The following is a 26,223-nucleotide window of genomic DNA, read 5'->3' as shown; positions in this document are numbered from 1 at the left end:
CAGTACTACCGCATTCCTTCTCAGGTTACTTAAGCCACAGAATCTGTAGAACCGGGAAGTACATCATCTCTATCTGTCTCCGCCTGTGATCCCTTAACACAATGGCACCGTTCCTGTCATGTTCGGTCCCCTTTGTCGTATCTTGATGACAGCCTGCCATCTCTGCTCAGCTGGGCACATCACCAAGCCAGATACAGTTTCCACTGAGAAATGCCAGTTAGAGATGGTGTCCAACATACTGCATCTAGGTAACTAGATTCAATCAAGAAGCCTTGCTAAAATGAATTCTGGAAGAAAAGAACTTTTAAGAGTATGTATAAATGTGTAATTCAGGTTTCATATCTAATTTATTTGCCCTCTGTCAGTGATAAAGTCACATTACAAACATTTGCTTTTAGTACATTGCCTGGGATAACACAGCCATGGTTTCGCTACGTTAGCATTCCAAACTTCTTTGCCAAGCCAACCAACAAAGTAATGGACAAGACCTTTGGTTCACTTATATATTTATGAATGGAAAAAGTCATAATGTAAATTTACTCATTAAAAAAACTTGGGTACAAATTACACATACATAAGACCACCCATTTTTTGATTCACATGGACACCTTAGACCCAAACAACTCATTGTAATAGACTTTAGTGAGAATACTCCAGGTAAAGATTACAACAATTGGAAGCATCTTGGATTTTTAAAAAAGTATATTTCAATACATAAGTTTGTATGCATGCTTTAAACAAATATAGTTCAAGAATGAGCAAAGAGTCTAAACAAAAAGTAATATGACCAGCACTAACATTAAACTTCTCATCCAGATTTTAATATGTTAGTCTAACGTAGTGTTAGTTACCATGCTGTACTGAAAAATGTAATGGCACAATCTGATCATGGTTCATTAAATATTATACCCTACTTCCCCAGAATATTTAGGCTGGTCATAAAATTAACAATGCATAAGTAAATAAGTATAACCAGTTATAGACAGTTGCTTGTTTTACAAATTGCCATCAGGTAAGACATACTGTCTCCAGAGACTTAGAGAGATGGACATTCAATCATACCATTAAAACAGTATGGCCTAAAGAAATGGGCACATTTTTTATTTTTTTTCTTAAAGTATATTAAGACAATTCTGTTAGCTTTTAGTTACCCCTTGTAAATAATCATGGTATGACTGAATACAAGACCCAGCTTTAAAAAGCAAAGGATTTTAATCAGCATAGTGCATGATTGATTCAACATAATTCCCAGGAAACAAGCCAGTTACTCGATTGCAAACTCCTTCATACCAGCCGTCATCATTCTTCTTTATCACATAAATGATTGCACCCTCCATAAATGACAGCTCATCGTCTTTGTCCTTTGTATAGTCATATATAGCAACAACTGTGGATTGAACAGGGACATGTTTAACATTTTATTAATAACGTCAGCATTAACATTTTTTGAAGTACAGTTATTTTTTAAATGACTAGCTTGCTGCCCTGGGATTCTCCATAATGGATTCACATGCTTTCCCTGTTGACAATTAAGTCCAGAAAATGAAATTTCACTTTTCTTGCAACATTAGCTACCAGTAAGAAGTGGGTGGTCACTACACTGAACACTCAAACTGTTGGCAGAGAGGTACAGTTGACTGCGACACAGTGAAGTGGAGCTTATAGACACTTCAGAGCTGAACTATGAAATAACTGGCTCCATGAGTGTGGCAGTCATTTCTGGTCAGATTATCTCAAAGGTATATAGATCCCTGTATAGGGATCTCTTGATTAGAAAAAGCCTAAAAAAAAATAACAAAAATTTAAAAATTCATTCTGTAGGAACGGACCAACAGGGGAAAAAAAAAATTTCTACACTATGGCCCCTGCAGCTATCTAGCATGTACTTCAGCATACGATGTTGTAAACATAGCTGCTTAAAGCCACCGTAGAGAAATGGACGGTCTTTGCTACAGAGCTTCTATGGGATAAGAAGTTTTGGCATTACTTTTCAAGGAGCTGCAACGTGTGCAAGTATAGGAGTTACTTTAGGACAAAGGAGAAGCAACATCAGCTACTTTTCAGTACCTGCTTGGTGAATGCATTACTCTTACCAACCTCTAGCTCATTATGCGCAATTTAACAAAGCAGAGATCCCCCCAAGGGAAGTGAATGTCACTACCAGTAATACTGGAATTAGAAACTACCACTATGAATACACAAACTTGGGACATCACAGCCTTACCCTTCTCAAAACAGTTAGCATGGATTTATGCAATTGATCAGTTTTATGAATTCCAAGAACCTACTACATACATATTCTCAGAAATCTGATGTCTTAATGCCTATCAAATAATGATGCAGTTTATCAGATCATGAGAGAACTGGCAACACTGCTTGTTGACAGAATGCTCGCTGTCAAACACAGACAGCTCTACAGGCAGGAAACCAGCATCTCAATTATTCACAAGACGACGTTTACTATATGGGCTCATACCTAAGCACAGTTTATACTCTGCTGATCTAGAGCCACTGGTAAGTCTCCAAGGAAGCCTCACTACATTTCATAGCTGAAAGTCTAATGATCCACTCTAGCTATCTAGTTCGATGGGATAAATACAGCTCCAACTTTCCGGCCTTTTTGCAACACGATTTCTAGATGACTGCCCAGCAATCCTGAGGTAGCTACGGACACAGTCCAGCAGCTCAGTGAAGATGAAAGCCATATGATTTACATCTGCTTCTCATAACGAAGGAATTTTTTTCTATCCATTCTAGAATGCACGAAGGTGTTTTATAATCCTTCCTTGGCCGGCTTGTATTTTATTGCACTAGGTGTATACGCAAACTAAGAAAAGAATGGTTCGAGTTCTGACTTGGCAGGGACAATGACTGTTTTCTTCAGACCCAAGCTAAACTGTTCATTCCCTTCAGACACCGTTAATCCTCCAATACCGCAGTAACACACAGTTGCAATGCGTCCCTTACCTTTCTCTATATAGTTTTTAGGTGCCCAGGCAGGATCTCCATCTGCATAGGGATCGCTGTACTGCACCACAGCAGCCTCCTCATCCTCATAATCCACAGGGGGTGGGGGTGGAGGAGGAGGAGAGTCATCAAACATAGGCATCTCATCAGGAGGCGGCGGCGGGGGAGGAGTCGGGCTATCAGCAACTAGAAACGTTTGGAGATTATTTTTTTTCTTAAATCAAAACAGTGTGGAGATGCAAACAAACCTGAGGCTGTACACTGTAAATAAAAGGGGCGGGGGGATACCACACATAGCATGCACTATAATACCATGCACTGATTAGAAGCAGAGGCTTTGTATTAACAGCTACAACATACAACTACATTTGTTATTAGTGGTCAGATCTATGTATAAATGCTTCTAGAGTCAAAGCACATGCTGCAGGGCATAAGCTGAACACCAGCAGGGAGGAAAGCTTCCTGCTCCGACGTCCATGCGCTGAGGGGCTAGCTGCAGTGGTTAGCTATGGAAGGACTCCGAGTGGCACCCTCTGAGCCAGGCAGCAACAGGCCTCTGGAGTGGACCAGCAGCTTCATTACTTTTTAACAAATCCTTTGTCTATAACAATCACCTCAATTTATTTCTGAAAACTGCTTCCTTGGATTCGTGCTCTCTCAGAGCTAGCGTTTAGGGGACAAAAAGATCTGGTGTGGATCATAAAAAGGGAAGAAAGAGACTAGCGTTCCAAGATTTAACCACGTAAGAGAAAGCAAAGTAATCCTTCTGCAGAAGAAAAGCTTTGTACAGATCCTTATCTTGTAGACTAGCTTGTGTGTGTGCACACATCCAGAATTCAATTAATAAATGGAAAACTACAACAGGCAGCTGTTGCTCTTGGGGAAAAAAGTGCTCAAGGAATTAAGTGTATAATCCAAAATGTCAAATCCCTGCCCTGAGATTCTCCAATCAGCACAATTACAAGTTGCTTTGGGAAAGGGAAAAAGAGAAAGGCATTATGGTACAAATCACTCTTAAAATCAGTTCATCAAATCGGTTTTCAGTAGCGTTCACAGCAGCTGGCAGCAAAGGAGAGAGACAGCACACTCAGATGCAAGACATCAAGTCACTTCTTCTATTCCTTGGGAACTGTGGTCCAGTACCCATGGACCTAGATGTAAGCACTATGAAGCCAGAAGTTACTAAAAGGGAGCGTATTGTTACTAAACTGTGTTATATAGCAATTCAGATCTAATTACAGGAGATTCGTGAGTCTGCACATTGAAAACAGGCTGAAAACCACTGCTTTAGAAAGGGTTTCACTGGAAGGAGCCATCAGGCTGGGCATGTGCTCCGGAGCATGTAGCTCCAGCACACTACACTAATTTTGAGAAGAAAGCCAAGCTGCGGGGCAAGGAAAGAACAACACTGAGTGAAAACTTGAGCTACTGCTAGTTATAGTGGCATTGGAGATTAGTAATAGAGTTTCCGTTTGCTTTAACGCTCTTTATTTTTGCCTGGCCGCTACTCCAGCAGTGACTAACCTTTGCTCTTCAGCCACATGCCCCTGACAAGGGGCTTGAGCATAACTCCATGTCCTAGCTGGCTCAGAACAGCTGCGCTGGTATAGGGGAAGCCAAAGCTCCTGCTGGGAAGGGGCAGAGGCTGCCTCAGCTCTGGCACCCAGCCTGCTCTCTACCCCTTGAAGAGCTAATTCTATTCTTCACCTGCAAGCCCAGCTCCTCTTCAACTTGACCAGCTGAGCTGTGCACCCCACCGCTCTCTCTACCAGTAAGACTGGCAGCCACTGTATTCGTGATTCCTCCCCCATACAGAAGCCCATTTATGTCACTAGGAGACGGACTAACAAAGTCTTTGGCCGAGTGAACGCTACGTCTTGCCGATGTTACTGAATGGCGCTCACAGGCAGGCTTCATTAATCCACCATAGACACACGACAACACTGTTCATGAATGGATTGGTTTTGTGCAGTAGTTTCGGCACATCTTTCACAAAATGTATTTTTCCCCTTAACTTCCGTCTTAACCCACAAAAAAACCCCAGTACTGAAACAACAATCCTTTGAGATCTTGAGAAATCCTTACCTTATGAAATGCAAAAAGTTGTATTTATTCAACAGTGAAGTTGCGTATTCGAAAAGAAGAGAAGGCAGGAAATGCAAGTGTGAAAGTGCCAACACATACCCTAACTGAGACGCAGTGCAGAAACTGCACGCTATATGGGAAACACTTAAAACGATTCATCTTCACATTTAAACAAGGGGAGAGAATGGAACAGAGAATTAGACAAGTGCCACCCCATGGAAGTATCTTCCTGCCTCTTGGATTTTAACCTAGACTTCTGGTTCTGAACTTAAAATTGGCAAACTAGAACAGCATTACTTTCCCTAGGGGAGGGGGAAAAAGAGGCACAGAAAACCACATTAAATGAAAAAGGGTAAAAGGACCAGTATTTATACAGCTCCAAATGGAGATATCTTCTCTCGTACGTACTCACATCCCTGTTCTTTAGATGGGGACCAGCAGACTTTCTTTTGAAAGCACAATGTGACAGTATAGCAATTTACATTCAATCAGTTGTCCCTGGGCACTGGACACACTGGAAATCCTCTCTGAAGGAGATACTCACAGTCTGGGCACAGGGCGCAGGAAAAAAAGTAGGCATTGCATAGTTTCTAAGCCCTCCGTCGCTGTCCTCTGAAGGAATTCTACAGAGCAGAGGATGTTGCTTTCCAAACCCACCGATCTTTATGACAAGGAAAAGACAAGCCTACCCACATCTCCCTAACGCCACTCCCTTGTAGACTCCTTGCAGAAAATGAGGCAGATGAATGTCTAGCACACAATACTAAAACGCAACGGCCCCAAACACCAGTTTTGCTGAAGGTATGCGCAGACTGCCACACACACCCCTGCCTCCAAGATGAGGCAGCGGCAGCTCAAAGCCATACCCGTTATGTAACTTTCAAACCCAAGGGACCGTTTGTTACAAGAAAGAAAATAAAAAGAACAATTCCTAAGACCAGATTTCAAGCTTCAGCTGTTTTTGCTGCAATCTCATTTACAAGTCAGCTTGCACTTTGTTGTCACGCACGCAAGTAAGTCTGTCCCTTTCACCTCCACTCTCCCAAGGGCTGTGTTATCTCCAGGAGGACAATACTTGGAACAATTCAGAAGCAGGTGTCAATTTTATTAAGTTTATCTGCAAGTGAAGACATTCTGTAACTTCCATCTTCAGTAGGTATACCTCTACACTTTGAATTTTTGGAAAGGTTCATCAACACAATTTTGTGGCATACTATTCCACATCAACATGATTCTAATTATTTACCTTCTTCTTGTTGTGGTGTTCTACACCACAACACCAAAATACCTTCTTTTGGAATGAGAATCAGAGAGATGCCTCCTGTCTCTAGGGGAATGCTCAGAACATGACCACTTAAAAGCTCTAACGGGAAGCTGAACAGCAGCACTTGTCAGGTCTGAGGCCCCTAAATGTACGACTGAGCTATACAGCTACGATGTGCTAGTAGCACGAGGTCCTAATGAACTTCATTAAGGCTCCCATTTAAAAACATTTTTATATTTACTTCATGCTCTATACACATTGCATTCATTCTGTTGTTTACAGAACTGCAACGTACTCCTACAGCAAAGATGTCCCCTGATCAGCAACAGAGCTTTACACCTGCGCTAGTATTTGGGACAGTAACACTCACCTGAAATGAATCAAGCAGTAACGGTAAAAGCAGAATTACCGGTATAAAACACCTTACAGCACAGATCATACCAGGGAGCATCTCTCTCACAAACCTAACATGCAGAGCTATGCTGCAAGAAGCTCAGTAGGGAAATCTGGCTAGAGAACACAAAGAAATAGAGAAGGAAAAGCTGCTGAGAGGAGAAAAACCTTACAAGCTCCTTTGTAATGGCAGATCCTAAGACGGCACTTTTTCAATTGACTGTACAGCTTCCTGAAAACTACTACAGTATTACAATCACTGGTTAGACAGCACACATTTTTACAGTCTACATAAGCCTTTCTAACAAAAACTAATCAATTATCCCTCGTGAAAAAGCTTCAGGCAGGATGATTCAACATGAAATTAATATTTTTAATTAAGATACATTTCTATGTTCACATCAAGCATATGCCACGTATTTCACACTGTATTTCTATAATAAATTTGCAGTTCAGAACTTAAATGGGTCAGTAATAATCATGCACGTGTTATAAAATATTGAAGAGTGTGCCCTTCAGCTCCAATAGCATATTGACACTAGAATGCAAGATGGTATTAGCTTCTGGAAAAGGAAACAAAATAAGAGTCTGACTTGCCAGCCATGCATGCTAGAAGAAAGTAGGCTCTACCCTTTAACAGCTCAGCTTGTCCAAACTTACTGTTTTCCTGCACCCTGGCCACGAAGCCTGTGAGAGGTATCTGTGGAGTCAACTGAGGCATAGGGGGAGGGGGTGGAGCAATAGAAACTGGTAGCAACACACACACCGTATCAGGGAAAGTCAAACAGACAAAGGAAAAAAAAAAAAAAAAGAAAGAAAAAAGGAAACAAACAAAAGCAGTCGTCAGTAACGAGGACCACAAAACAAAGTATGTAAAGAACAACAAGAACACACACATGTAAGAACCTTCTTCAAGCTTGTGTTTCCAACAAGGCTGAATTCGTGATTAGCCAGTGGAGGCTCAAAAAGTGAAGCATGCCCCTGCGTCCAGCTGAATAAAACGCTGAGTGCGGGCTGTGTGTCTGGAAGCTCACCGGTTGCGCATGTGAAGGGACTTGCTCCACTTCACTTGGGGAGCACACAAAACTGAGCTTTCGTCTTACTGCCAAATAAGGATTACTTAAATTTTGTAGTTAACCTATTAAAAGTACACTACTACAAACTGAGCTGATGTTTTGCAGGATTCTGGACTCCTCCTCTAACGTGAGAGTAGAGTGCTGCATCAAGTGCGGCTAAGCAGCACTGAGACAAAGACAACTACTTTACAAGGGAAGCAGTGCTGCAACACCAACACCTCACAGTCGTAGCACACAGCACTGCCCCTCATTTTGTTCTGCTGGGGTAGGGGGGCTGTGCGTTGGCTTTCTATGTGTTTGTTTTACACAAAAAACAGACCCTTCTTGCTTGTTGGTAGGAAAACCAGGTGGGTTTAGAGCAGAATGGAGCTTTATTTTTTAATTATTGTCTGTGGTTAGAAGGCGCTCAGCAACCTAAGAGGCTGGCAAAGGCTTCAACAGCTACAGCTGGCTATGCTAGCGCACAGGGCTCCCCAGAAGCACTTGCAAGGTCATCTTCTCTGAAGTATGTACCTACTGGACAAGTAATAAGATGCAAGACACATATCACCAGTGGTCAGAGATGCTGGGCTGACAGCTGAGATGTCCAACTCTTCCCTCTCAGGCAGGAAAGCGGCATGGTAGCAGCAGGGCATGCCATTCTGCCCTAAGTGCCAGCTCTGACAGGACATCTCCCCGTGAAGTGTCAGGGAGAGAGGGGAAAAAAAAAAAAAAAAAAGAAAGAAAAAAACCCCACAAAACATCAACTCATTGGTTTATACCGTGCCCCTTTCTCAGTGGAATTTCTCCTGCACTGAAGCAGAGAAATTCCTGTGAAGGTGGGAATTCAGCAGGGTAATCTAGTTGGAGCCAAGTTTGAAAGAGGTTCTGTACTTCCAAGTAAGCAACAGTTTTAAATAAAGCCATAACTAAGATTAATGTTTGATGAATAAAATGGAGCATTTAGTTCATTACAAAACCAATAACCAAATAAACTGTATGGGAGAAATGATCAATAAAAGAGGGAGAACAAACAGGTTTCTCACAAAATTGAAGTGAACATCTATGAAAAAACAGAGTATTTGTTAGCATGAAAAGTAAAACCTTAAGGAAACATGGGACCTGGATCTAATGTCAAGACAATAGCATTAAAAAATAATTTAAAAAAATCACCAGTCACAGAAACAGAGGAAAACAGTTTAAAGTAGAAAAACACACCCATCAAAATACTGTTTAAAACCCGGCAATCAGTATTTTGAAAACACCAGAGAGGCTGGATTAAGGAACAGCACCTGCATTTGAGCAAAAAATTGCTTTGGACAAATGTAAATGTTCAGAAACGGGTGTGCAGAGCATTTGAGACAGCTGAACTATTTCCAGAAGTAAAGCCATGTTTATTCAACAGAACACAACTGTTCAAACAGGAAGGAGTTTCTGTTGTTATGGTGAACTAATTTGAGGGAATGAGAGCGTGGAGGAGAACGAAGGGCCAGTATGAGTGAGAGAGAGAAGGAAAAGCATCAGGATGGGGGTGGGGGGCAGAAAATACGTACTGTGTCTGCATATAAAAATGCTTTCCAATAAATGTAATGCTTCTAAACCACTGAGAAAACTCTTCACCTTAGTGTCTCAAACATTATACGCATTCTTTCTTTAAAAGTAAGTACACAACAGCAAACACTGGTCCAAAGTGATCTTCTGCCCAAACGTCAACATTCCTTTTTAAAAGAAATATCCCTCTGAAGTTTGAAGAGTTGGATCACCGAAGACCACCACCAGAAATATTAGAGGACTATCGCTCCTCTATGTGTATCTGGTCAAAATTTATGGAAACAGCAGGGAAGAGGTTTCCTGATAGAAATGGCTTTCTGCCAACACTCTAGTAGATCCTTATTTTGCAGATCTTCCTGCGGTGAACTTTGTTTGCCCTGTTGGGTAGGTAGGCAGGATGCTGCTGACTAAAACCTGCTCACTTGTCCATGGCACCCATTCCTCCCCTCATTCATCTCCATCTATACTACTACTAGTGTGGAAGCACAGAGGAAGAGTGCTAAAAAGAGAGAGACTGAGCTCTTTTTTAACAGTCAAGCTTGAAACTAAGAACAAAGGAGAAAGCTGGAATCAGGAAAGGATTTAGGGAAGAGACAGAGACAGGGAGGAACTGTGTAATGGGAAAAGGTTGTTACATGAGCCCTTGAGCATTGTGCTCTGACAGTACTCTCTTGCCACTAGCCCAGTAGTGGAGAGACGGTACTACAACCATGTTAGGTTTCCTGCAAAAAAAATCTGGTTTTAGTTCGTGTTCTCCAAGCACACCTGAAATGCTAAGTATAATGTGCCTATAATTAGGTAGGCAATCATAATAATTTCTTGTCATGAGTAACAGCAAACAAGTCAGAGGGGAAAACAGTATAATTGCATATAGCGCAATCACTGTACAACTTCAATATGGTTTTTCTTGTTTGTTTTTCCTTCTATTTTAGGAAAGAAAGCAGTAATCTGATTGATGTTCTTCATAAATGAATTAAAATGCCATGCATGCTTTTACAATCGTTTTGCTCAAAACAGTATGTGATTTCACAGCTCAGAAGCTTACTTGAATTTTGAGAATAAAGAGGCCCGCCATTAACATGAGGTTGAGCAGAAAATGGGGCAGTCACAGAAGGATTCCGTCTGTATCCACCAGAAGATGCTGAAGAAGTGGTAGAGTTGTGTCGCGAGATTTGCCTGGTCATTGTGCCATACTGGGAACCAGGAGCTGAACCAGGAGCAGCTGAAAAGCATTAGCCAGAGGAACCAAGGAAAAGACTTAAGCAGAGCATTACTTGGGATAGAATGCAGAATATAGAAAAAAAGCCCAGAACATGGGAAATACTTGATTACAGGTCTCCAATACTTTAAGGCAAGTAACAGGAGATTAACAGAAATCAAACATCCTGTTATAATAAATAATGAGAAAAAACACATAGGACATAAACCAACACTCATAAAGGGCATTTGAGAAATGCTGGGAACTAATTTGAGAGACTGAATTGGACAGTGAAACTGAATCAGCTTCCAACTCTTAAGCATATCTCAACTATTCTACATGCAATACCCTTTATTAAAAAGCGCGCAGAAAAAAAAATATCCACATTCTGCTCAAAGCAAATGTTTTCCATTGTGAACCAGAACGTGTCTCCAATCCAATATAAAAAGACACAGTAACATAACAAAACAGTAAAACAAACGTCATGACCTTCAGACACTCAGCACATTTATCAATCATATTTGCTAGTTGTGCTTTTGTATTGATAGAATTTGTACTAACAAATCAGAATCACCAATGCCAGCTTGACAGAAAGACATGTCACTCATTTTTCAGGATGGACACCCATTTTTACCTTCCACACGCTTGCTGCACAAACTTCAAGGTTAATAAAACAATTTAAGTTCCCTTGTGGATTCACCTCTAACAGACAGAGAAGAGAATCACACCTTGCAAACTAATGAATCTCACATGTTGAGGTCACATGGATCAACGCAATTTTTGAATGCAAAAACTGTTTTGCAGTAAACTGTTTTGTGCTTTTATATACATATGTATATATCTTATATAAATATATAAAAATATATACAAAAATGCACACACACGCATATATACACAAACATTGTGTGATCAGAAGTTTGCAGTGCCGTAAACTATCCAAAGTCACTTTCACTTAACACTTCAGTAAGGGAAAGTGCAAAGGGTTATGTGGGTCAAAGCCTCCAAAGCTAGTTCCCGTAGCACAATCAATGAATTCTGTCATCAAAACAGTGTGATAGGAAAGGGTGGGCTATCTTTTTCCTGCCTGTTTTGAAAAGTACTACTTTTAGATCCCATCCTAACAGCTATATGTAATGCCTGAAGCAAATTTTCAAGAATTGTTAGTTCGTATCCTCAAGTCTCCCAGTTTGCCACCTGCCTGCAGCATCACAGAATCAAGCCCAAGCCACTGTGACAGACGCTTCTGCTTTTCAGTCACCTTACACCCACAGGATAGAATACATCCATCACCCTACAAATCAGCTAACATTTTTAAGCCAGAGCACACCGTTGTGGCTTAGTTTCAGCTGCAGGAATGACACAGCAAAACAGCAATATATTCAAGCTAATTTTGAGCTCTTATAAATGAAAATAATTGGATCTTAGCTTTATTGGGAACAGAGTTTTCAAGCAACTGGCAGCCGCTACCTTCAGAGGCTTTAACCACAGAAAATTAGTGGAGATTAGATTTTTTTAAAAAAACAAACAAAAAATAATTCCAGAACTGATTTTTATACTAAAATCATGTAGACCCCACTACAAAAGAAAAAGCACCCTTACAAAGTCCATTAGGAAGAGATGATTATTGATTATGCAGCATGACTGCAATCACTTCAGCATTACACAAGTCTCACCTATCAGACTGCCCATCGGGAGAGGTGGTGGCAGTGGTGGTGCTGGCGGGGCTCCAGGAGGAGAAGGAACAGAAATGTGTGCTAATAAAATAGTTTATATTCCCAATTAGGCCATATTAAAAAAAAATAAAAATAAGAAAAGCACCGGCATTTGATAGGCTTCCCAAATAAATATAGAAATTCAACTGCGGTCAACTGATACAAACCCAGGCCCTGATCTACAGAACCTACACAAGGTTCTGTACCTGCAGATCTTTATTCCCATTGATTTTTATGGGATGACAGGTGATAGTAAGATTTCATGCCTATCTGTACCATTGCAGGATCAGAAACACTTGGGAAAGGAAAGCCTAGCCTATATGTGCATAAGAAAGCGAAGACTTGTCATCCAAGGAACAGAGATGTAAGAGGAGCAATAGCAAAATTACATTACACCAGGACTCCACTGTTTTCTTGTGCAAATTAGTTTTATGTGCTTACAAAAGACACAGATAGTAAACAAGTAACTGAGTTGGTTTACTAGCAAGATAAAAATCCTGCCAGCTTATAATAAAGATCCCACACATTCTCACCATCATTCTTGAAGATAAGGGAGTATGCTTTTGATGCTGAGAGATCCTGCATGGTTCTCTTTTTATTGCTGTGCTACCCTGTACACACTAGTTCTCCTGCCTCTTGATCTCCATCACACCTCAGCAACTTCAGACTGTAATCATAGCATAGCCAACACTGGTGGATAAACCTGAATTTTACTACTAGCAGTGTTTTCATAGGTCATCTTCTGTGCTTTATTTGCAGTAAAGACTTTAATTTAAAAAAAGAACTTGTGCATGCCATCACTGGCACATGGTAAAGGTAGCAAGTTATTTTAGAAGACAACATTTCCCATCAAACACGTACATAGTTGCTGCTGCTTCTCAGGGCATCCAGAAATGCCAAACTGTAGACAGGCATTTAAAAATATATTTAAACTTTAAAAGGATACACCACTCTCCTCCTATTCCCTCCCCCACCTTGATTATCTTGTAAAAACATGGACCGACAAAGGTGTTTTAACCATCTGCTATTCTATAAGTGATTGTTCTGCACATACTTTTCATAAAGAAATAGAAACTTCATAGATGTCCTCCAGCACTCATAAGAGGTTTCCTGATGAGGACTGAGCTTCAGGACAGTTTTTACCCCATCGTATTCAGTCAAAATCCCACCACAAACACAAACAACTGACATTATAGCCTTAAGTTAACATGGGAAGAGACCCACATACCTGGTCCAATGGTTGGCGGTGAAGGCGTAGGCACGGCAATGGGAATGCCAATACTGCTGCTTCCACTATTCTCTCGACTGCCACTTCCTCCACTACTACCGCTGCAAAAGACAAACACAAGTATTAGCACATCATTTCCTACAAAGGCCTGTCAACAGTCATGCTCCATGTGGGAGCCCTGCTAGCCTAACTCAATTATAGACTGTTGAAAAATCCCCTGTAAAATGCCTGGCTCTACCTACAATTACATACAGCTAATCAAGTCTGGATTACACTTCTAATAAATGGAATTAGCTAAGCTGATAAACATCACTACGCATAAAACATCTAATTAAATGCTTTAAAAAATAAAAAGGTAAGCAACCATAGCAGTTCTAGGCAATAGAGTAACAACTGCAGGAATAGTTCAGGGGCCTTGTAATAATTCAAGGTAATAAGCTGGGGATGGAAGAGTTCATGCCCAAACCATAAATAATTAAGATTATTTGTACTGTCAGCTGAAGGATCATTTCCTCTAATCAGAAGCAAAGTTCAGATTGAGGACTTTTTAACTGAGGACAGCCATGATAAATCAATTAGGGTGGGGTGCAGTGTGGCGTATGATGTGGGTAATTTTCTGTATATCTAACACTCCCCCCTGCCCACACTTTTTGTCTATGAGAAATCTCTTTCTAAGGTAGTCTGAAAGGCAACAGTGCAGCCAGGTCATAATTTGTTTAAGTACTCTTATATGATACACAAATTAGAGGCCAGCAATACAGATTTTTACAGAACATACTTCTAGTGAACCACTGGATAACATTTCTACACGCGCCTTTGGAGGCCGTAACACTTCTTTTCATTGAGGGAGCTGAAACAGAATAAAGATTCAGACAGAATCTGTCCTTATTCCTTCCAAGAGCACTCCTTAGGCCAAGGCTTGAATTTACATGGATTAAATGAGTAATATAAAGGGAACTAAGTAGTCAAGATGCTTTGAAGCCAAAACACCATTTAACCCATCCATGTTAATTAAAAAGTACTCAGTGATGTTACAGTTTATTTAATATTCCTGGGTAGCCACAAATCAGTGCTGTCAGGAGTCAAGCACAAATCATTCAAATATATCTAAAGAAAATAACACTGTTACACAAAAGAATATCAGTGATCTGAAATGGAAGCCAAAATAATTCCTTCAAAATTTTCTGTCTGCTGAAGACCTTGATCTTGTCACCATGGCTGCAGCTGAATCTCTAACTGCAGCCTACATAAAAGATCTTGTCAGACAAGAGTAGGGAGCATTCACAGTAGCCAGCTAAACAGATTAACAAGATCTTCGTTGCAGACAGATTTAGAAGTTATTTCATTCTGACAGTATTTCATGATTTACCACGTACAAAATACCATCTCAACCACTGTTAGTGATCAACTGCGTTTAATTGCCTACTGGGAATTTAAAGGAAAAAACAATAATTAAGAAACTCTCTAAAGAAATAAGCTGACCTCTTACTTCTAGTTATATTGATTTCTTTTGCCTGTTTTTTCCCTGCAGTTTGAAGCCTGTGATAAAAATCAAATTGAAAAAACTGAACTCACTCAAGAGGCTCAGAAAAAGATCTAGTCTTGCAATTTGAGAAAAAAAAATACATTAAAAAACCCCAAAGGTACATTTCAAACTCCCTTCTCACCCAAAACACACAATACTCTTTCATCAAAGCCTTAAGCATGTGGAAACAACTGGCTGATGCCAATACCTGCTCTGTGAATAGGTTTTATTTTCTACTTCTATCATGCTAGCACTGATAATGAGTGTTAAGTTTTAGCTAAGAGAAAGCAATCTGCTCTTTCAGAGTTTCTCATCAACAGAAATTTCCCTTTGCAATTAGTGGTCCTGAAAACAACAAAAAGTAAAAGCCTAAGTGTATTTTAGGCTAAGTTTAATAATGCAGCTATAAACCCATTACGACCCATCACTACCCTGCCTCGCAACTGCATATATTTTGAAGTTTTGCTTATTCTTGGGAAACAAATACCACAGAACAAAATAAAGTGATTATATAAAATAAGCCCTATGGTTATGGAAGTTGCTAGATACAATGAGACTTATATAGAGTATGAAGACACTTCTATGTGTTACAGAAGCCAACAATACAGTGCATACAGTGCATTCTGTTAATGCAGAGTGGCAGAATAACTCCCCTTTTGCCTTTCACAAAAACGCAACAGGCACAAAGTTTCAAAAGTTTTCTGACTTCAGTAAGCACTACCATGCCAGACAGGAAAGAGTTACAGTGAGAAAACACTCTACCTGTGTGTTCTTGGTCTCTGGTTCAAGGAAGCTGTCCTTCCCGGACTGTGCTGACTGCCCAGTCTGGCAGGACTAGTCATGTAATCATTGGGGACTGTCGGCGGTTTGACCGGCTCCAGGGTTTTGTAAGGAGTATTTCGTCTGGTCAAGGAAAAACAGGTTTGAAGACAGAAAGATAAAGGATCAGAAGATCAAAAGGATAAATTAATAAAGTAGTGAAGCCATTTGTTTTCTAAAGTTTTCTTGATAGATCACTGCACAGTGACCCACATTACAGTACATTAAACAAATTCCACTGGGCAGGGTAGACAGGTCACATCCAACTCCCTGAAGTGCTCTTATGTACATAGATCCATACAAGTTGGGCTACAGCACATAAACTGGTTAATAAAGCCTAAACTAAATTTACCACCCAAGTTATATTCTTTAAACTCTGTAACATACAATAGTTTCAGTTGCATCATATTCTGGGGTTACCTTGCAGTACACTGCATGTGACAAACTCTTCCACTGTAAGAATTTCCTCCATCCCCCCTTTCCCTCCCCTCCAAATGCTTTCCAGAAGTATTCTTGGTTATTCAGCTTACTAAGACCGTAGAAAGGCTGGAAGATTCACAGAACAAGTTACATTTGCAATCACCAGTGCTCTTCCTAGCGGCATTGTTTCACACAGTAATCAAGGTAATCTCGTATCACTTAAGCAAATCTTAAAGTGCTTCACAGATGGGCTTGATTGTCTCCATTTTGCAGCCCAAGAAAGTGAAGCCCAGAGACTTCCAAGGTCACCTAGCAGACTGCATCAAGTCAGAAATATAACACAGATCTTTCAAGATCTATTTACCAGACCCATTACTGCCTTAAGAACAGTGCATTTATTGTACTGAACTGCAGGGCTCTTCAGTTCTCACCAGCAACCACGAGATCCTTCGCAAGACGTGGAATTTGGCAATGCACCAGCTAAGTAAAAACAAAAATACTAAACTACTGGCATGTAATCGTTTGTTCAATTACTGGTTATAACTGATTTTGTAAGTTATATGGCTTCCCGGTATTTTAAGAAACTTACTGACTTCCTTATTTCAATATAGAATGAAACAGTACTAAATTTTAACTATACCATTTTATTATTAAAACCTCTCAAAGAGAAAAGTGGAAATACCATAATTGTTTGCATGCACTGAGGTGTTTGTAAATTAGTCTGTCTATATAAAGAACTCCAGATGATTTTAATATGCAGACTGCCACCACCTATAGATCCGCCAAGAGATCAGTCATGGGAAAAATAAAACTATGTATTCCAGTTGTACAAGATAAAGCTCTAAATACCACCAAATAAAAAGATAAACAGGGAAGATTTTAAATGTGCTTCCAACAGAAATAACCTTGAAAACCGATGTTTTAAAGTATTCTACCTTGGGCTGCACTGGCAATAGAAACTACTACTCAGCTCTAATACCATTTATTTTGCTTGTAAAATTTAAAAATACTGTCAACAACAAGTCCCCACTACATCCTCAGGTTCAGCCATGCCTTAGTTTCTTCCTTGTTCTTCTCACTTCACTGAACAACTCAAACTCCTAAGCACCAGAGAAGTCAAAACCGACTTCTTTCCATCACTCAGGTCCAATCCTTCCATTTGCTCTTCTGCCAGCCTTAGGCAGAGGAGGAAAACTCTCTTTCCTGACGCTGCCCAGCACTTCCCACCTCATTGTCCTCCAGTGCTTCAGTGTGGAGCTGATGCCCGTTGCCATCAAGGAGAGCTACAGGGAGTCCAAAGCCTTACTCTGCCCCAGGACCCTCAAAGGCACGACTGCAACTGCTCCCTCCAGCCAGATCCAGAAATTCACTTGTTCTAATGGTACTTCCAAGCCTGAGAGTTCAAGGTTTTCCACAGCCTCTTGCTGGTCCGGTGAAGAGACCTCTGCTTCCTGCAGTCCCTTTCCCTTTTAAACCCACGTGATTTCTGTGCCAGACTCGCTCCCCATCATATTCCTTCAGACAGTCCTGCCTTGGAGGGACAAGCTGCACAACAGGCAGCACATATTTAAAGGCCCATGTTACACACCAAGTTCATTCTGATTTTACAGGCTTATCTCCATTTTCTGGATCAAAAGGAGATGAGTAGCATCCTTGTGGTTTCTAGCAATTTTTTTCTGCATATATTAGGAAAACAGTCATGCCCGTGATATTTCATGCTTTGGCAGAACATGGCTGCTCAAGACAAGAGCTGTACTTCCTGAACAAGGAGGGCAGATAGAAATCTCTGTTACAAACCCACATTATTCCTCCCCCTCAACCAACTGCTGCCTCTTGTCAAGCTCATCTGGAAATGACACTCAGCTGATTAATCCTTATCAGGCATCAGCTAAGGCAACTAAACAGCTCTGGCTTGTTCAGGGGGGAGCATTACCGACAGCCAGCTCACCAGCACATCAACACTGCTGTTACACTAACATCCAAGAGGACATGAAAGCACTACCCAGCTTCCCAGGGCTGATAAACAACTCTTTCTCAGCTGGGATAAGAGAGACAATTGGAATACTGATTGCATGCCCTCAAGCAATGGGAATTTTCACAGAACATGCTGAGGAAACCTCTAGGGTAATTTCTCTGCAGAATACACAACAAACACTGCCATCTCGATGCAGCAAAGCATCAAATCAGGATTAAAAAAAATAATCACCAAGTCTTCAACAAAAGGAGTTACTGCTTCTAATTTTCCTTGACCATTGCTCCCGATCCCCATCCTGTTCCCCCTCATTACCCATCATTCTTCCAGCACCCCACCTCTCCCAGATAACATACCTGAAGCCAACACAACCATGACAGCCAGCTTTACAGTGCCTCTGTCCCCCACAGCATAAAAGGAAGACTGAGAGTGACAAATAGGTAGAAGGTCTTGTTTAGGATGCCTTTTGGAAAATGTTGCACAGACAAAACCGTATGGCACGTGCTCTGAGCTTCTGAAGTATTAATGTTTTGGCCTCTAGCAACAACTACTTGCTGGCATAGCAAGATAAGCAGATTTTACACCCCACAGGTCCACAGCAGCAGAATAGTTGCTACGGCAGGGAACTCTGGTCACAGTGGGACTTGGGAGTAGCAAAATCCTTCCTCATTTAGGCATAAAAATAAAAATGCGCAAGCCCATGAGAATTAATGTGGCCAATGTGTTTACAATGCCACAAATTTTGCTTAGATAATGCAATAAATATGGCACCAGCAGCCATTTCATACCTCTTACAGTATTGAGAAATGAATAAACAAAAACTTTAAAAATTAAGTATTTCTCCCACTGAAATAAAACCTTAATGATATTCTTTTGTGTCACTAAGGATTTCTCCCCAAAAATCAGGAATAACAATAGCCTCCTCATTTACCCCTATCTATAATAAATCCTTCCTCCATGAAAAAACATTCTTTCAAAAGGTTGCCATGAAAATGAGTCAATGCAGCTGAAAGGGTTTACGCAGAAAGGTAATCGTGTTTTTTGCTTAAAGCAATCAGAATTGCCATCTATCCATGTATTTAAGAAACATCAACACTGCCACAATTAAAACTTTCTATTGCACAAGTGGGACCAAGCAGTCTTCATTCTTACCCCAGAGTTCCCCGGCCTGACATGGGAGGACTTGGTGGTTTTTGTGTAGGCGGATTTGTTCTTGACAAGGTGCCAGTTCTTGCAGGCTGGTTATTTCCATGCTGAAATAAGGGAAAACATGATTTTATTTTTGTAACAGAGCAGCTCTATTATTGACAGCTTTTTTTTTTTTTTTTTTTTTTTTAAAGTGTAAGAATATGAAGTGAGAATTCCCAGACAGCTGTCAAACAGCAAGTTTTCAACTACACAAAGACAGACACCAGGAAATACAGAGACTAAACAGAAGCTTAATGTTATTTTTGCTATTAATTTACGACAGATATCAGAAAGGTAGGCAACTGACAGGTTCATGCACAAATCTCTTATATCCTCTTTTCTTTAAAGGGAAGCCACATTTGTGTTCATCTCCATTTGGGTGTTAATAATTTAAATCAAACTTTAACACTGACAGTGCAATACAGTCAGCACGGGCCCAGAATTTCTCAATTTGCCCCTGCTATTTGACTAGCAGAGTCATTCAGGTTGTCTGGGAAGTCTCCTGCAAAAAAATGTAAGTGAAGGGAATCAAGGCATCTACTGAATTCAGAGCAAAGCACTACATGTGTTAGAAAAATTAATGTATCTATGTATAAATGCAGATGTCAATGTATCGCAGATATATTGACACACACTAAATGCTGTAAATAAAAAAAAAATCAAGTATAGCATGTTTAATCTAAATATCCTATGGAAAGCAGAGGAGAGCATAAGAGCGCGCTAGTTTTCAGTTTTAATGGCTCTGCAGCCTCTACTATCAGTCACATAAGGCACTGTGGGTCAAAGGAGAAATAACACTTCTTACCTTGGCTTTTAGCCACTTAACGTTGCCAATAAGGGGGGGAAAAAGGTAGAAATTAATGGCAGATCCATCACAACTGATAGGACAGGTTAAACTACAGATATCACATTTTTTAAAAAAGAAATCATTTGTGTCTACTGATAATAAGCTACATCCCAGTACACTAACAGATTTTACTGGCTCACTTAGTCATTGTAAGTCCTATGTCTGACTAAGTGACCACAGGAAAAACCCTTGTGTCAAAATTAAGTTTAGCAAAGTTTTGCCAGATTCATTTGCCAGGGTCCTTATGGGCAATAAAGGATTAAAAAGCCCTTTGCTCAACATACAAGTCCAAACCCAAATCAATGCTATTTCAGTGGCAACATGCACTTAAGAATCTGTTCACAAAACCATTTTCAGCTATACGGCGGCGCAGAACAGACTTGCCTGTTGTTTTGACACTTAACCTTTGTGTGTTTTGAAGAAATACTAGCTGCTGCATTGAATGGTAAATAAAGAAAAAGGAGTTCTCAAACAGGATGAGCAGCAGTGCCTTTCACCTCTGGTTTATTGATTGAAATCTGATTCAAGCTAGCACAGTGCTGGCTGCTCAAAACTGCATTGGCAGTGCTCTAATGATTGTTACTCTGAAATTTTAGCTCTTAGAATCAAGTCATTATATGACTCCACTAAATCAGTTTTTACAGCCTTCATGATTGCAGAGGAGAAAAAAATTATGAAACATGGCCTCATAAGGAAAACAAATGTAAAATTTTAAATAAATTCAAGTTGAGTTCTCTAACTTTATTCAGGGGAAAAGACTCATGTTTTTGAATGGAGAAAAGGATTAGTTTCACCAATTTAAAAAAAACCAAGGAAACACAAAACCCCGAAACAAAAATAATCCCAATGTTTTTTTTGAGGTTGTTCGGAAATAACCCATCACTTCTAGAACAAGCCTCCTAATGCATGTCTTTTCAAACTACAGTTTGTACTCCTCCTCCTCCTCTAAGCAGCACAGGACCAGTTTAAAGGCATCCATGAACTGAAAAAAAAACCCAACTAAAATATGCTATACAGCAATGTGCATATTTCTGACAGGGTCTGCAAAACCACTGAAAAACAGCTGGGTTTTAAAAAAACAAAAAAGGTTGAAAGCTACTGCCCTTAAGTTATTCCTATTAAAAGAACAGAAACGCAAAACCTGCTCCAAAACTAAAATGAAAAAGTTTAGCTGTGGTAAGTAAATTTGAAGGTCATCCCATTCACCCCCAGTCTAGGCAAAGGTTCACCAGCAGAGTGGCAGAATTAAGGCATTTAAACCACTTCTGTCACAAAGGCTCAGTTTTCAGGATGCCAGGGTAGTCTCCCAAGTATTATATTTTTATTTTATATATATATTTTTTAATTATATTTTTAAAACAGGCTTTTAGCAATGTAATTTGCTTTCCCCTCTCACAGGAATACATGACCCCTTCCCCTTACTTCACCAGCTGCCAAGGGCAATGGCATAATACAAAGAATCTGTTAAAAGAGACCAAAAAGTGAAACTCTTGGTCCCGTCCCTGCCCAGCAGTCACAGCTTGGAACCTTTTAAAGGCTTAAAAGGAAAGGTGGCATGGTTTCTTACCTAGCCTCTACTACTAAATTTGCTTGCCTCAAAAATATAAAACCAAAAAGCTTCCTCTCTTTCCTTGCCTTATGCAGTGCCACTCAACACTTACGGGTGAATCTTTCCACCTCCTCCTTAATCACTGTTACATTCTGCCTCCACTGCAGCGACAATATGAATATCAACATCTAGCAACGATTCAGGAATCTTCCATTGTATTTCAAACCTTTCTACTGCTAAGTACTGTTTAACATACTGAACATGTATCTGAAGTCCAACAGCTCTTGACCTTTACTCCTATCTCTACACCACTACATCAGGTGAACTTCATCTCTTTTGTTACCAGTTAAAACAATATACAGACAGATACATAAACACTTCCTTATTGTGCAGAAGAATCAGCAACTGATGACACACTGCTTTCTATAAGTAAAAAGCTCTGTACATATCCTGTCTGTTGCTGTCAATATAAACAAGAGTCATATGGGCAGGAAAACACAGAAGGAACGAACACAAAAGGAACAGGGATTCTTATGGGAGAGGAACTTCTGATTCAAAAGACAGAACTAGGGGAGGAAAGCAAATGAATCAAAGCAAGATGAACCATATGGCTATTTAATCATGGTTAATAAGCTAATTAATCAGGAGGAGACTTTTTCTTGTATTTATTGGCTGAGCTTAGGAGGTCGATCTTGCTGCATTTCTTGGTCTGAACACCAAATGCAGTGCTTTCTAAGCAATTAAAAAAATTACTTGGAACTGGGAACAGTTTAGGCAGCAGGGTCTAGGACTCGTTATGATTTTAAGAAAAATGAGGGAAAAAGCAGAAAACCAAAAGAAAAATCAGGTACATGTTTAATGTAGGTTCAAGAGCCTCCCTACAAATGCCTCTAAGGCCAGCCAGCCAGTGGGCAGAACATGACCATCACCAACTGCCTGATCAGTACAGAGAAGGTCAGAGTCAGGAAGGAAGATAATGCAGGGCACGAGGAAGAAAAGCAGCAGCATGCATAAGGTTCACTGCTTGAAGAGGGAAGGGCTGTTCTGAGAGAGATCTATAAAAGGAAAAATGCTTAGTCGAATGAAGAGCAGCACTGAGAACTCCTGCAAAAGCTCTAAGAAGCACAACTCCCTTCTCCTCCCGCTAGCTGTATTACTATACATAAAGGAGACAGCTTTCAGCCAGATACCAGCATCCTGGATAACGTACACATCAGAACAAAAACACAGTGTGTAGGCTTGCTGGGGATGCTTGTGATACCGAGACAGAGCGCTAGACAGATCAGGATGTTCCCAGAAACAAGATAGCATGGTAAGCAGCAGCACTGGTTGGGGTTCTTGCAAGCATCATAACAGAGATGCTTTAAAGCAGCAAGCAGAACAATTTTGCTTTCCCTGGGAAAGCCTGCCAAGCACGTGGCAGTCCTGGATAAAGTTTTGCTGGTTGTCACAAGATTAAGAGAAAGAAACCACAGTCAGGTTCAAGAAACAGGAGTCAGCCTCACTGCATTTCCAAAAGATCGCAGCTAGGGCAGTGGCACATCCACAGGGTTTTGACAGCGTGGGAGAGCAGGCTGGCCAAGGACTGAGAGCCAGCAGCAGGCTCAAAAGAAATGCAATTAAGGCAATGGGCAAAACAGGTGTTTGCAACAGCCATGCAAGGCATTTATCAAAGTCGAAAGTGAGGCTGCTTCTGATGCCATGAATTCAGAGCACCTGGCCTGAGAATTTTAGCTGAGGGTTTGGACAGGACACGCAATGTTTTGAGACAGTTGAGCATGGGCCACAAGTACTAACTAAGAGGCTTACTTGCTTAAGGCAACTATTTTGGCAATTCTGGCACTCTACGCAGTACAAAAATACCTGCTGAAAAAGGCAGTACTGCAGGTTTCTGTAATGGAGACCAAAGGGACATGACCAAGAGTGGCACAAAAGGGTAAGGTGTGAGGCAGTCAGAAGTATCTACCAGTATCTGAAGGATGTCCAGGCATTTGAGGGACTCTGCTGGCTGGCCTCAGGAGGCAGCCATCTAACTAACTGGTTTTAATCGTTTCCATGCCAAGTAACAAGTCATGGGGGAACATTAGTCATGATTCAGGGAACCAGAAAGCTATTCTTTGAGTTATAAACTGAGGGCTAGGGACATTGCACACAACTCATTTATGTGAGTTATGCGATCGATTTATTTATTTTAATATAGTTCATTTATGTGATACAATATGCAGATGTATCTATAAGCACAGAAATACAAAAGGCCACTTGCACACAAGCAAAATCCTTATCACATTTATGTTCAGCAAGTTTCTCCTGCACATTTCAGCTATGAACTCTCCAACTTCAGACTGCAGAAACAAAATCTCTATGCAGGTTGTCTGTACTTCAGATAGTTGCTCACTATCTGTCCAGCTCCTGGATTTAAAAAAGCAAATTCCACTCTATATCCTGCCATACCGAGGATCATTAAGAGCTGTCATTAAAGACCATCCAATATAAATGCCAATCAATGGAAACAAAGGCTTAAAAACTGTGCCACTCTAATCTGCATTAATAGTGTCTGGCAAACTCTGAACTTTAATATATATACTCTGTAAAAGCGATAACCAGCAATAGCTTTGACCAGTAATCACAGTCATCAACCACAATAAAAAAAAAAATAACCCCATGGTCTTGACTTTATAGTCAACCTCCTCTTTCACTTAAAAAGTTATTTCCTTTATTAGTCAAGGGAGAATTATCCGAGACATCCCTACAGAAAGGCAGCTAGCCATAAGACCTTTTGAAGTGCTATTTGCACCTGCAGCTAGGCAATTCAATTGCCCCACAGGCATCCTCACAGATTTTTGCACAACTGACTCCTGTCTCATCAGTGGAGCAGTTCTGGAGTACCACAAGATGACACAGAGCAAGAAAAGCAGCTGAAGGGTACTTACACATGAAGGTATGGGATACCTGAGGAAAACATAGAGTAAAGCACCAAGTCCAGAAATGGTTTCCTTACAGATATCAAGATATGGACCCAGGGAGAATATGTAATCAAAGATTTTTTCAGAAGACAGACTATACGTGGATGTCAAACACTCAGGGTAATGCACTTCTGCCACTAGTTCCATGAAGTTTCAAAGAAATCATTCCTGTGTCGCAATTTCCTTATGAGAATGGGTCAGAGGCTTTTTTTGTTCTTTATTTCCTTAAAGTCTATAGTAAGGCTGATTATATTTTGAGAAAATTTCAGTTCCAAATCAACATTTCTTTCAAAACTGAACATGAGTAGGTAAGTCTCTTCAGTGAAATTTTACTTTAATCTTTTAAATATAACCTCTCCCAGTATTATTTGCAATCTAGTAATTACATAGTCTTCTGTTAACAGCAATCAAATGTAGCTTATCAATATTGCTTCTCTCTCCTTTATTTCTTTTTGCTGTTGTTGCTCTTTTCTCCAATTTCCAAACTGAGCAGGCAAAAATTTTCAAGTCACATTTGACCTTAAAAAGTTTGCACATATTAAAATGCTATTAACATATAAAAACCTGCTTGTGGATGACAGACAATATTGTTCCCTCAGCACTCAGTAGTCTTGTTCAGAGAAAGATACCTAGATTCCTGCCTTTCAAGCTTTTTGAATTCTTTGAGTTGGTAACTTTGAATCTAGCTACAAGAAAAAAAAGTTAACATAAAAAAAAATTCTTATCAGAATTAGAAAATAAAGAGACCTTATAGTTTTGAGTTTTCTTTGCAAACAGAAAGGCTTGAAACCTACATTGTATCAGATACTACACACACTTCTGAATTTCCAGTAGCAAGTGCCCTATGACAATCACAGTATCAACACTCACAATAGAGTCATTAAGAGTTGGCAACAGGAAGAGTTACTCTTTCCCCCAGAGAAGCGTTCTTTACCCTACAGCAATATTTACTGTTTGGCCATGACCCCAGAGGGATGATGTGACATTAATGAAATTGGCCATGACATCCTCTGAAGCATGAGTGTCTGAGAAGCTAATACATGGACAAAAGCAGCAGAAGCTCAGGTTCAGGATCCCTTTGTTTTTATTTCAGTTTTTATTACAGTGAATTATTTAAAAGTTAATACTCAAATGGCTACCACATAAAAGGTGCTGTCCTAAAGGGGAGGCAGGTACCATTAGGTAGCCTTCCACCCTCACATCAGCATCTCATCTGCATTTTTGTTTTGCACCAACACAGACATAAGCATGAGGACTGCAGGTGAGTAGGGCAGGGTGAGAGCAAGGCTCCCTTCTCCAAGCTTTGCATTTGGTTAAGTTTTGACCCAGTCCCTACTTTAAGGGAGCCCTTCCAACTTCCATTTGCTTGAGAAAGACTACTGAATGCTTAACTCTTGTTTGACTTCCTGGGCTAGAAAGCTTCTTACAGTTTTAATGCACTGAAATGCAAGTGTTTTGCGGTGATGAAATTGCATTTTTTTTCTTAA

The 26,223-nt window shown here is 40.3% G+C and overlaps 1 protein-coding gene across 14 annotated transcripts in view; it reads right to left on the bottom strand.

The window, feature by feature from the left end:
- Nucleotides 1–328: 328 nt before the first annotated feature.
- ABI1 (abl interactor 1) overlaps nucleotides 329–26,223 on the bottom strand; it is an 81,982-nt gene continuing 56,087 nt past the window's right edge. The window contains exons 4-12 of one of the 14 annotated variants that reach the window (XM_027809822.2): nucleotides 20,183–20,197; nucleotides 19,342–19,442; nucleotides 15,741–15,881; nucleotides 13,454–13,554; nucleotides 12,187–12,267; nucleotides 10,361–10,537; nucleotides 7,370–7,456; nucleotides 2,968–3,153; nucleotides 329–1,387 (exon numbers count right to left, since the gene is read on the bottom strand). In XM_027809822.2, coding sequence (XP_027665623.1) covers nucleotides 1,212–1,387; nucleotides 2,968–3,153; nucleotides 7,370–7,456; nucleotides 10,361–10,537; nucleotides 12,187–12,267; nucleotides 13,454–13,554; nucleotides 15,741–15,881; nucleotides 19,342–19,442; nucleotides 20,183–20,197 — 1,065 coding nt within the window. In that variant the 3' untranslated portion in view covers nucleotides 329–1,211. The remainder of the gene's footprint in view (nucleotides 1,388–2,967; nucleotides 3,154–7,369; nucleotides 7,457–10,360; nucleotides 10,538–12,186; nucleotides 12,268–13,453; nucleotides 13,555–15,740; nucleotides 15,882–19,341; nucleotides 19,443–20,182; nucleotides 20,198–26,223) is intronic. The other 13 variants (XM_027809816.2, XM_027809817.2, XM_027809815.2 and 10 more) reach the window with 13 other exon arrangements.

The sequence above is a fragment of the Falco cherrug genome, chromosome 4 (genome assembly GCF_023634085.1).
Source record: "Falco cherrug isolate bFalChe1 chromosome 4, bFalChe1.pri, whole genome shotgun sequence".
In the NCBI taxonomy this organism is placed as follows: domain Eukaryota; kingdom Metazoa; phylum Chordata; class Aves; order Falconiformes; family Falconidae; genus Falco; species Falco cherrug.
Note: the sequence above shows the minus strand (reverse complement) of the source record. Positions and strands in the feature narration are given on the sequence as shown.